Source organism: Austrofundulus limnaeus, unplaced genomic scaffold (genome assembly GCF_001266775.1).
Source record: "Austrofundulus limnaeus strain Quisiro unplaced genomic scaffold, Austrofundulus_limnaeus-1.0 Scaffold2312, whole genome shotgun sequence".
Taxonomy (NCBI): Eukaryota; Metazoa; Chordata; class Actinopteri; order Cyprinodontiformes; family Rivulidae; genus Austrofundulus; species Austrofundulus limnaeus.
Genome location: NW_013954714.1, coordinates 7,820 through 20,375, shown reverse-complemented (window position 1 = coordinate 20,375; position 12,556 = coordinate 7,820). Strand labels below are relative to the sequence as shown.

General features: G+C 39.0%; 1 protein-coding gene and 1 long non-coding RNA gene across 2 annotated transcripts; both read right to left on the bottom strand.

Moving 5' to 3' along the window:
* Positions 1-708: 708 nt before the first annotated feature.
* On the bottom strand, positions 709-9,976 carry LOC106510778 (phospholipase ABHD3). Its single transcript, XM_013999499.1, has 10 exons — positions 9,857-9,976; positions 8,462-8,622; positions 8,172-8,354; positions 8,046-8,091; positions 6,480-6,592; positions 6,216-6,389; positions 3,715-3,763; positions 3,474-3,639; positions 3,170-3,370; positions 709-1,341 (listed from the first exon to the last, which is right to left on the bottom strand). The coding sequence occupies exons 1-9, from the start codon at positions 9,974-9,976 to the stop codon at positions 3,180-3,182; spliced, it is 1,203 nt and encodes a 400-aa protein (XP_013854953.1). The 3' UTR covers positions 709-1,341; positions 3,170-3,179.
* Positions 9,977-11,437: 1,461 nt separating this feature from the next.
* LOC106510779 (uncharacterized) lies at positions 11,438-12,072 on the bottom strand. The gene is made up of 2 exons (XR_001309459.1): positions 11,945-12,072; positions 11,438-11,836 (listed from the first exon to the last, which is right to left on the bottom strand). It is a non-coding gene; the product is annotated as an uncharacterized LOC106510779 (long non-coding RNA).
* Between the last annotated feature and the right edge of the window lie 484 nt (positions 12,073-12,556).

Below are 12,556 nucleotides of genomic sequence, written 5' to 3'. Positions count from 1 at the left end.
TCAGTGCTTGAGGGGGAGGGGTACTCTGCCATGAGGAAGTTCGTCTTAAAGACACGTCCCAGGGGTGTTTCTGTTACTAAACGGCGTCTCTAGACCCCACCTGTCGTTTTGTTCCTCAGCATGGCTTCCTAAAAACGCTGCAGGATTTCTCAAACATGCATGAATGAGTCAAAGCAAGGCTTTGGGCATGTTTTTTATGAGAGTGTAACATTATAACATGATATAAAACTCAAAAAAGTTGATTTTACATGATATTGCCCCTTTAAGTTGTGATGACTAGCCGCCATCTTGAATTCTGAACTATCCCACGTTCCGGCGGGGATGTCCCACAGGAGAGGCACTCTTGTTTAAATTTGCTACTTGTATGTGGGAAGTTCCCACTTCCCAGTACAAATGCGGCAAAAGTAGCCAGTAAAAACACAACTAAATGGAGATTTTACACTGAATTTCTGTGGCTACTGGCTACTTTTGAACCCTGTAATGGTGGGATGCTGTTACTTGCTGGGTGAAATAATCAACATGCATTATGGGAGATGTAGTTTATGGCCAACACTGGCTTTAAAGCAGCTTTATATGACATCTCTGAAGCTCTCGCAGGCCAGGCCTTGAATTTGACTCATYTATTAGGGTCTTGGCAGAGATCTATGCTCTGAATTCATCTAGTTTTATAACTGTAATAGGTGTAATAAATAAAACCAAAAACTGTGCTGTATAATGCCCAAATGATGCAGCTTTAATATACTTCACATTACAATAGTAGGCGTGATTGTTTTTACATCTTATACAGATATAAAAAGGCAAACTTGTGCATTGACAAATACAGTGAATTAAATAAAAATAAATGTGGTGAATATATTTAAATACATGTCAAAATCACAAATCAGTCACCATGCTTCACAAACAAAGACAAAAAATTAGCACCACCAGCTGATGTAATATCTTTATGATCACGCGCTGCAATTACTTTTCATTAAAGAGTAAAACTGAGGTTTCTAGGTAAAAATGACACATCTTGGTATTGGGACAATAAGTGTAAGTGCACTCAGAAATACAATCATCAATCGTATCTATACAGGCCAATTTCATTCAATTCAAGTCTGATTCGTGCAGAAATATTAATGAACAAGTAAAAATAGCTACAGGCTTCACTTGATTAACATTCCTTCATCTGTATTTTCTAAACGACAAGTGCAAATTATCAACAAAAGGCAAATCTGAGCACGAAACTTCATAACCAACGGGTATCACAAATCATTTCTGACAGCGAGTACTGTAATAATTAGATACCACACAGAGCTTCACTGCTGTTTTTTTTTCCTTAAACACTGTCAACTCTTCTTCCTATGACAAGAAAAGAAAAAGTAGCACATTAGATTTTATCAGTGGTTCACATACTGTACTTTCAGTACAAATACTGCTAATAAGTAATTTAATGCAGCCTCAGTAACCATTAAATAATACTTTCTTTAATAAGCAGCGGAGTCTAAATGTTTTAGACAATCATTTTTAAAGTTAGGTAGATCTTTTTAAAACCCTCTTTAGATGTTTCACACCTACTGGGGTCCCGTCCCGAACTTTGGATCCAATGGTTTATATAAATATCAAGATAGTTTTTATACCATAAAGCAATAGTTCAGATACTTTAAAATAATYTTCTATAGAAAGGATACGAACTACTAATATCTTACCTGTTTTAGATAGATATTTGAATTACTTTAGTTTAGAGAAATAGAGTTTAATTCCAATCAAACTGATGAATTGATGAGCTAATGGCTAGACGGAGCAGGGCTGCCATCTTCAAACTGTTCTAATTTACTCTGCAAAAACTGTCCATCTAAGTCCTGTGATCTTATATCCAGCCAAAAAGTATTTTTGATCTTGTTTTGAGACTGAGAAAGAGCATCAGTTCAAGCAGAGCATTAATCTCGTTAGCCTGGATTTTTTATTTTTTATTTATTTTATTTCAAGAAGTCTTAACAAGTGCAATTGTCTGAACGTAATTTGAGTATATCAGACAATAATCTAGTATTATTTAACTTACTTTTACATGGCTAATTTTGTAACGTATGCAAACACTATTTTTTTTATTTTAATTGTTGTCAATTTCATATTACTTTATTTATAGAGGAGGTTTATGGTTCTTTAAAAGGATCCAGATCTTTACGTTTGGTTCGTTTGAAAAAGCCTTTTAATTTTGACCGTTAGTGATGTCACGTGTGGTCTACATCAACAAGTACAACTATACGTGGTGACGTAGACGGTGCATGGCGAAGTACCACGTGACTTTCCYTGTCTCCTTCTAAAAACAAAAAACACGAGGAAATCACAAGGCTGAAAAACTTTTGTCAAACAGAAACGTCTTTAAATCGTCTGTAATTCGGTTCCTGTTGTTGGTTTTAAAAATTCGTTCAAAAGGTTTGACTTACCACACRATCTACCTTCATAATTTCCTATAAAAAGAGGACGTTCCTGGAATAAGTGTGCTACTGTTAGCACTTGTATATACTCGTAGAATCCTGTGTTAACAACCATGTTACATAAAGTAGACATAATTTAAAAATATTGTTCAAATGAACTACTTTGAAATATTTCAGACTGTAGTTGTTTTAACCATTATCAATCCACTTTAGCCCATTAGCTCAATAATTTGGTTAGAATTAAAATACTTTTTCAAACTGAGCTCATTCAGAGAGCCACCTYCAACAGGTAAGATATTGATTGCTCGACTTTGCCGCAGAAACACACTTTAAAAGATCACAACTATAGCTTTAATGCCCCAAAACAGCTAAATGTAAGACACCTATTTTTAAAAAGCAATAAGTTTAAACTGTTTTTACAGTTTTATACTGAGCAGCTGGGACGGATCTTTATTGAAAAAAAAACTAGAACAATGTTTATAGTCAGGAGACTAGTATTTTAAAAATATATTTTCTATTTAGTGTGGACATTTCAAATGTTTGAGAACTCCAAACTTGAAAAATTGCCTCTATGGCATGAAAATGTCCTCTGACAGTCTGCAGAGTGAGACCTTGAGATGGCGAGGAGGTAGATCAGAGGAGCTGCTGCAGCGACGTCTAAAACTCGAGCGATAACTTCGACCATGTATGTGGATGAGAAACAGCGTGCAAGGCTAATCAACACGTTGCTGTGTCAGTACTGTGGTATTTACGCGTTCCGTCCTATTCGATGCCGCATGCTTCCTTGATGTCCCTCTGGTGTTCGAAGGCTGCGCGAACAAACTGGCCAAACAGGCGCTCCATGTAGCTCTCGCCGCGCGGAAACAGTCCCTGCAAAAAGGCGATGTGTCCGCCGTGAGCCGTCAGCAGCAGGGCCACGTTCGGCAGGCTCTGGACTATGGGCACCGGGAAAGCTGTCGGAGCAAGAAATACATTACAAAAGCTGATAAAACCAACAGATAAAACTTGGTGTGTAGCAAATGTTCTCTTCAAATAAAGTCTGATTTAGTTGCCCACCATGCTGAGGAGAGAAGGGGTCGTCAGCAGCGTTGAGACACAGGATCGGAACCGCAGTATGTGGGAGTTTCTTGCCCGGGCTGGCATCGTGGTAATAATCGATACAAGACTTATAACCAAACAGCAGAGAGGTGAAGCGCTCATCGAACTCCCGGATGGTCCGTGCCTAAGAGGAAGAAATAAACGGTGAAACACAATTAAACTCATAAAAGAGTGACCCTCTCTCATTAACAGGCCGTACCTTCAGGACATAGTCAATATCCACCACTTTCTCAAGAATCTTCCTGTGCCTGAGGAAAAAATTGCACATTTCTTTGTTAGAAAAACTGATTCTACAATAGGGCTGCACGATATATAGAAAATGTATTATCACAATAACAGCCTGTGCAATRYCCATCYCCAAAAWATACTGCYATAAATGGTTGGCTCAAATGTTTACCACCCACATGGAAGCCTGAAGTGTTTGACCAATCAAATGGAGCCYTTCACGTATTTGGCCAATCGGATAGATTTCTTTACGTTAGATGCCCGCCCCTACGTAGCAAACAGCTGAGCAAGCTTAGTGAGAGTCGCAATGGTTGAGAGCATGAGAAGTAAGGAAAACTCATGGTTTAAAAAAAAAACACAACATCTCTTACATTTAAATAATTTTTTATAATTTATTTTAAAAAGCCTAATAATAAGGGACATATGTCAGTATTTAGAGCATCAAAAAGTGTTTTATGGCAACCAGGAGTGTCAAATTCGTTTTCAGCAGCTATGTTTACATACGCGAAATTCTTTGATGGGATTGAAATGCATTCGGATTAAATAATCAGAATGTATTGTTTACATGCGCACAATACGATCATGACGAGTGTTTACATGCACCAGGCTTTTATTCWGAATAGAAGCACTGACATGCACAGTTGCTAACTTTCACTTAAAAAAAAACAGAAAAAATTTCTACTTTCGTCATGAAGATAAACAGTTTCTGAGCTCAGAATGGATCTGCGACAGGTTTTAATAATGGTGGAGACGTTACTGCACTCTGGTTCAGCTGCAGGTGACGCACGGACTTTTTTGTTTTTGCGAAGCGACAAAGGCTGTATGTCTTCCTTCTTTATTGAATGAGAAAACTGGAGGAAAAGTTCTGTGCTGCTGGAAACTACTGCGCTGCTGCCCCTCCCTCCACAAAAGAGCAGAAACCACTGGATGAAAATCAGCAGACATGAACAGTCAGGTCAGTTTTCTACAATCAGATTAAAATGATCGGARTAAGTGTTGACATGCACGTCGGATTATCAATCAGCACAAAGCACCCCTCTCATTCCAATTACAAATTCATTCGGATCGAGCTGAATCGGGTCAGAATGATCCGAATGGAGCGTTTACATGACGCAGCTTTATTCCGAATGGCCGTTTAATCCGATTACTTATGTCCATGTAAACGTAGCTACTATGGGCCAAGTGAGCGTCATGGCGGCCCTCAAAGGGCCATTTGTAATTAAGGATGCACGATATATTGGTACTGATATCGGTATCGGCCGATATTGGCAATTTTTTAGAATATATCGGTATCGTCCAATATGTAAAACCGGGCCGATATTAACGTCCGATATTGATTTCCCACTTTTTATCGTGGTGTTTCTGTTTTGGGAGTGGAGACGGTTGGTTGAGCAGGATCTGTTTGATCGTGATATTGACGCTGCGCAGCCAGGAATAACTGAAGTAGAGCCATGTCAGAGGTCTGCTCATTTATTTAAGGTATCAAAAAAAGACCCAAGTGTGTTTATGCGTATTTGTATAATATAATTTTTGTGTTTGTGTAATATCGTAAATATCGGTTATCGGCCATAACAGCAATAATTATATCGGATATCGATATCGGCTGAAATTTTCATATCAGTGCATCCCTAGTTGTAATAATGTCCAAGTTTCACGTTTAACTTCGACTACAGGCTATGCACCACTAACAAACAACATAGCTCTAAGTATTTCCTGCAGAGCAACGTTTTAACACATCCTCTTATAAACACTGAAAAGTACTACCTGTACAGCTGACTAAATGTGAAATAAATAATACAGAAAATCAGTTAAAAGTAAAAGTAAGAGTTTTACCCACTGATGAGTTGTGGTAAATCCTGAATTCTGAACTACTTTCCGACAGGGCATTCCCACGCATGAGRGACATGCATTATGGGAGATGTAGTTTATGGGTAATGTTGGCTTTAAAGCAGCTTATTTTGAGACAATAATACAGAACTGTTCAACTAAATTACTTAGGGGGCCACAGTTACTTAAAGCCAACAGCTCTGGGGCAGGACAAGTATTTTTATCTTTCACTTGTTAAACGTGTTCAATTTGTTGCATTGAATCATAAATTTAAATTTTCCCACTGATTTAAAAACTATTTTCATATTAAATTAAGGAAAGCATTTTGTCAGGCTGGACGMWAGTCAGCCACAGACCTCATTTGGCCCGGGGGCCTTCAATTTGACACGTGTTTTATGGGGATGTCGTTAGGAAACCGTACTGCATGCAGTTTGTTGTTTCACTACTAATACAGCAGCTGTGTCTAGTTGCATGTTGGAATGGAAATGATGAGCAGGAAGTCATAAACACTGCATACTTATAAGTATTTGTTCATTTATCATTAAGTCATATTGGTTTCACAATATTAAGCATTGTTATCAAACATTGCAGGTTTTCCTGATATCGTGCAGCCCTTATCGACACACTTTGGTGTAACAACAGTCTTACCTGGTGACKGTACGACACAGGCCACGTGTGAGGTGTTTGTTGAAGAGAAGCCAGTTCAGAGGCTCCTCCATGGAGTCGGATGACTTCTGTGCGTCCCAGGCCACAGAGATGGTGATTCCTGCGATCATTCCTGACTCTGTGCGCTTATGGGCCAGGTAGTTTAACAGTATCATACTGCAGGGGGAGGGGCGCAGGATGAAAAACAATTAGTGCCAGGAAGAAGCAGTTGGAACTGTTTCACAGTAATAAACACCAGCAGCTTACCCTCCCATAGAAACACCCGCACCGAGCACCGGAGCGTGGGGATAAAGTCCTTTAACGTGCTTCACCACTCGCTCCAGATCGGACGTGTTGGCAGCGCAGTAGGTGACCGGCGTCTGAAAGACGCACAGATTCACAGGAGGAGGGTTCAATTCAGAGCTGAAGTACAAGAAATTTCAAACACTTGTTCTATTGTATTCTATATTAAGACTCATACGGAGGGATGTAGCACAGAAKCAGTCTGAAAAATAAATACAGTAAATGAAGCTGCTGTGTGAAACTAAACCAGAACTGCAGTCGGTCACTAAGTCACATGGTTTAGAATGTATTCTATTTAATTTTAGGAAAATGTTAYCATTTGTGCTGAAACAGACCGGAAAGGAGTGACATAATGCTGTTAAACCATGTTAAATTAACATTATTGTTGATTTAATGCTGCTAAAAAAAAAAAAAAAAAACAACACTGCCATATATGCTGTGCAGATACCAGCTTCTCAGTAACAAGAAAAACAAATCTTTACTAGACATGGATTTTTACGATGTAAAAACAACTGTGCATTGCCATGTAGCATGGCTTTGCCTGCAGCAGTGGACTTGCAGAATGAACTGTGACCAAGTTCAAATATGTTTTCTATACCAGCATGTGCTTGTCAAGTCAGCAGGTGTTTGTAATTAAGGTAATTGTGTGACAATATGAAGTTTGAAGAGATTTTTTGTTAAAGTTGTTTTAGCTGGGTTTCAACCTGTGATCTTCCACATGAAAGTTCATGGCACTAACCATAAAACTATTGGAGCTGTGGCAGAGGGCAATGCCAGGTATTGGTTTGTATGTGTGCAGAAAGAGGCCACATTGCCAATGCAATTGTTGACACTAAACTGAAATATATTACAGCAATAGAGCAATATTAGGACAATATTATAGTAAAACATCAAAATACAATGATATTAGTATTGTAACCACTGAACTATTCAGATTAAATATTATTAATCTATGGTTCAGTACTGAGTAGATACAGCAGGGGGCAGTATTGGACCAATATAAGGCTCCATTGACTCCCATTATAAAATATTAAACATTAAGATTTCAAAAACTGTAAGTTGTACAGGCACCAAAAGGCATAGCCATCATTTGGCACAGGAGCTTTACAGATATAAATTACAATGGCAGCGCTAGGAAAAAGTATGTAAGAGGAGAAGCATGCCAACGTGGAGATGACTTGGATGGGAAATGAATCCCAATAGTGTGCAACTGAATATGTAAAGTCAGGAAGATTCACACTAAGGAACAAAGAATAACCTACAGTAAAGGCACTTTATACTTCACACACTAAACTGTTAAAAATAWTGTCCAATTTGCAGCAACAGGCTCTAAAAGTCTTTTGAAGTTGTTTTTTTTTTCTCCAGAGTTGCCACAGCAAGACTACGAATCTGCAAAGCCAGACGGCCGTCCTGACACACACTGGACTCGATCTAGCCTAAGAAATACGCTCCCATGACACTGACTGCCGAGCTARCGCAGCCCCACAAACATGAAAAGTAAAGATGCATAAATAAAATGATGATACACACCAACAACTCCTCCCCTGCGACCCCTCGGTTGTTGAAGACGACYCATCTGAAAAACAAAGAGTCCTTTAAAAACAAAATATAATGATCTTTGAATTCGACGAGACCCATGCCAGGTGGGAGGCCGACCTGTAGCCGTGACGCGTGGCCTGTCTGACGGCATGAAGCACGTAGGACTGCTGGCTGTTCCCCGTCAGGCCAGGCAGGATCAGCACGGTGGGGCGGGTGGAGGAATCTGGGTACGTCACGCTGCTTTGATTGTCCACCCAGTCCAGAGAGACCTGACCTCCGTCGACCGTACGGATCAGCTCACTGACAGACGGCGAGGACGCAGCGTTATTAAAAACATGATGCTGAGCTCATATTTTGATGAGGGAAATAAAAAAACATAAAAAGCGCTACAAGGAGTTTCTTCCTACTTGCGATAAGCAACAGGCGGTCTGGTTTTAACCAGGGCGCAGACCAGCGTTTGAAGCCGACCCCCCCAGCACCAGGGAGTGGGGCTGAAGCGCTCGGCCACCACGGGGCAGTGTTCGTGTAGGAATGAGCTAAAAGCATCGCTGCAGATCAGAGCTGGTGRCTGAGAGGAAAAGAAGCCAAATTAAAAAAAAATTCATTAAACAGAAGAAATCACTTTCTACAGAAATCTGTTAGAAATAAGAAACACAAGCTGGAGAATGTTACACTGTCAAGTATTTATTACTTGTTTGTACAGCAGATGAAATACTGGATGGAAGTTTTTAGCACGCACGGGTACCTCATATTGTCTGCCTTTTATTGTCGTCAGCAGTTTTGCACAATATTACATTCATGTCCTAGATCAGGGGTGCCCAAACTTATTCCCTGAGAGGGCCAAAATAAAAATCTACCCAAGGGCTGCGGGCCGAATGCAATAATATAATAGAGGAAATGCATATACTTCTTAAAGCCTTTTTACTTTTTATGGTTAAGCCAAGAGCCAGTGCAGGGGCCCACATTTTGTTTGTTTGTGTTTTAATCCGTACACTTGCTCGGGCAGCAAAGGCTCATGGGATATATTTCATATGTTGATAAAATATGAGTTTTTTGTAGTCTTATCAAGTTTTCAAATCTACATGTGTGCTTAAATCTAATGTAAATATCTTCTTTGGTTTCTTGTATTTTATATTTAATCTTAATAATATTCAGCGGCAAACTCAGCTATCTGTGCTACAGTCCCTTATTTAGTCACTGGGCCATTGGATGTAATTACTGTACATGGAAATACAGAGTTTCTACAGAGGATGACGGGCAATTAAAAACTACTGGTGGGCCAAATGAAATGGCTTGGCGGGCCAATTTTGGCCCACGGGCCCCACTTTGGGCACCTCTGTCCTAGATAAATCTTCTTAGAATTTCATTATGATGCTAAATAAATCATCGTTTAACTAGAGTTACATGGATAGGTTAGTTAGTTAAAGTTCCTAATCCTAACTTTAAGCTTATTTTTGTTTTGAAGAACGTTTAAACAGCAGCATTGTATGTGTACGCTGCACACACAACAAAATAATATTTCTAGTTCCCTAAGTTTATGTTAAGTTGTGCTTGCATTTAAAATAAAGAAGGCAAAGATCCCCCCCAAAAAAAGTATTTTACAGCTTGAAATGTAACTTTAAAAAACAAATACTGTTCAAAAATTAACATAATTTTATTAATAAAATCATGCTTTCATATCATCTTATTAATTGAACATCAAAAGTTGGCAATTATCAACAATAATAACGTTTCAAATGTGAATAATAATTAAATTAGATGGACTAGAGCTGGTTTATGGAGCTACTGACCGCTGGACTGACCTGACACTTGCGGCCCCACAGATAGCACAGAGCAGCCGTCAGAGAGCAGACGAGCACCGTGTACGGCCTGGAAACACACTCCCAGTATGTTCTCCACAGCTCCAAACTGGATAAATACATGACAAAGTACTGCCTATCTATTATTATTATCTTCCAGCTTAAAGGTCAGAGAGCAGGTTGTGCGACGAAGAGAGCTGAAAGAGAGAAATTATAAAGCTAATACCCGGCAACCAGCCTTCATCCCCTCCAGCTAACGATCAGGACGGTCCGCAGCCTCTTTTATCCCCGAAAAAAAAAAGAAAAAAGGAAAACAAGTTCCAGTAACCCTGTCACCTACGGAGTCCACAGGACCGGTCGGAACGTCGGAACACCGGCAGGATTTTACATACCGGTCTTTCATCCGGAAGTGCAGCTTCCTGCTCAGAAAAGCTGAGGCTCTGATTGGCTCTTCTTCTTCTGTGGTTTGTGTCTCCTGCCAGCCAATCAGATAGAAGCGCTCTGCCGCCCCCTGCTGTTAAYCGGAAACAAACTGCAGGTACAAACATGTGTAGGGGTCACCTCGAGTGAAATAATCTTGGACCTCAGACCTTTGATGGGCCTTTAAAGAGACAAAAACTCTGTTCCACTTAGAACTGAATCCAGGCCACCTCAGGTCGCCTTAACTTGTCAAAGAGACACTTTGTCTTAATCAGATAATAGACAGAAGAATCTTCTTATTTGATTCATTCTCTTAAATGAAAGTTATTATGCATTTTGTTAATCAGAGAATGTTTATCAAAGTTACAGGAGAAAAGAGGACAGATCTCTTTTCTCCCTCAGTATGATTTCAGCTATGTTTATTTAACTAAAATAATCTTTATGGTTTAAAGTTGATGAAGCATCAGTGTATTACTTGTCCGAATCATATTTGCAAATGTTTTGAATTTGAAGCAATTCATTCTTTCAGTTATGTTTTAAAGAAGTTCTCATCAGATAATAATTAAATAGGTCCTGATATGTTTGTTTCTAAATTACACAGAAGCAATAATTTGTTTAGCTTCAGGAGGCGACGGTACGTCTCTGTACAAACACTTTCCTTGATTTCTTTTTTTTCTAGTCTAACCTCTGAAGGCGGAACTAGGAAACTAAGCTTCTTAGTAACTAACATATGCGAGGTTCAGTGTTTGACAGCAGGAGGTGCCATGGCCTGGTCAAAAGCTGGTTACCACATTAGTTGTAATTTCATGTATTTTTATTATCATTATCCATCCATGCCTGGAGATAACCCATGAACTATATCCAGAAAGGTCCTGGGCTTGCCTCTCCTCCTTTCTGAGAGGCAACAACTCTACCAACTGAGCCACTGTGCGTACTATTATTATTAAAGTTGTTGTTCATTAAAATATTACATAAAAAATCTACATTTTACTTTGTGACTGACCTTTTTTAATCTGGGCTTATATGACTAAACATATCAGTTAAAAAATACATATAAAATGATTTATGTTATACMGACTGCCAAATGATTGGCAAAGAATTTGTGAATACCAAAGTATTGATCAGCCCGTGTCTTGTTTCATGTAATAAAATGTAAGAAACACYTAAAGTTAACTGAGAATTTATTGTGATTTTACTGACTTTAGTCTCTTGTTTATGAGGAATTTCTCTCCTTTATGTGAAAGGAATGATATTAAATGTAAATCTTTATGATGAAGTCTTTCCTGGATGATATTCTGAAATGCATACATACATTTATATATCATGAAGTTTCACAGATTCATACAGTATTCTGGTCTCTTATTGCTTCACAAAGAAGCTCAGGATACAATAATTTATTCCCTGTGTATCAGATTAATTCTATTAATATTTAAAGTGGTCTTGTTTGATTTATTTGTTGATTATCTGCCACCGGGACTTGTTTTGTTTAGCTCAGTGGGGTTCCTGCAACCACCTCGGACTCAATCCCACATTCGTCGTTTCCACGTTTGATCTTGAAGAAACCTGCGATGAGATGAAAACACACTGAAGGAGGAATGTTTCCAGTCTCTGTTGTCAACTTAAACTTAAACTTTCATGCGCAAAGAAACACGTTGTCTGTCTCCCGTGTACCTTCGTCTCCCCAGTCACTGTTCCAGGAGTTTGCAGCCAGCCAGTAGGGAGTGCCATTCTCCTCCCCCCAGCCCAGGAGTTTAATAGCATGACCTCCAAGCATGTCCCCCGTCACGTGCTGATACACACCTGGTGACAGTAACAGAAAGCTCAATACTCTTAAAGAAWTTTAAATTTACAGCAGCTTTTTTTTAAACTGTAAAATGAGCCAGTATACTAAATAGAATTCAAAGTTTTAAATGTTGTTGTTCAAAGTTGTTTTCAAAATTAATGTGTTTAAAAAATGTTTTAAATGGACAACTTTATGTTCCATAAATGTAAAGAAGCTCAGTAATACTAACTTATTGCTGTATTGCTGAGACTCACCGGAATCCCTCATGATTTGAAAATAAAACAATGCAAGTTTTTTTTAATAATGCAAGAGATCTAAGGCAGAGGAGCCCAAACTGGGGCCCGCGGGCCAAATTTGGCCTGTCAAGCCATTTGATTTGGCCCACCAACAGTTGCCGAAGTTACAAGGTTGTAAACTGTTATCCTATAGGTAGAAACACAGTATTTCCATTGGTCAAATGACTTTATAAAAGGGCTGTAGTGAAGGTAGTTTTCAGTCAT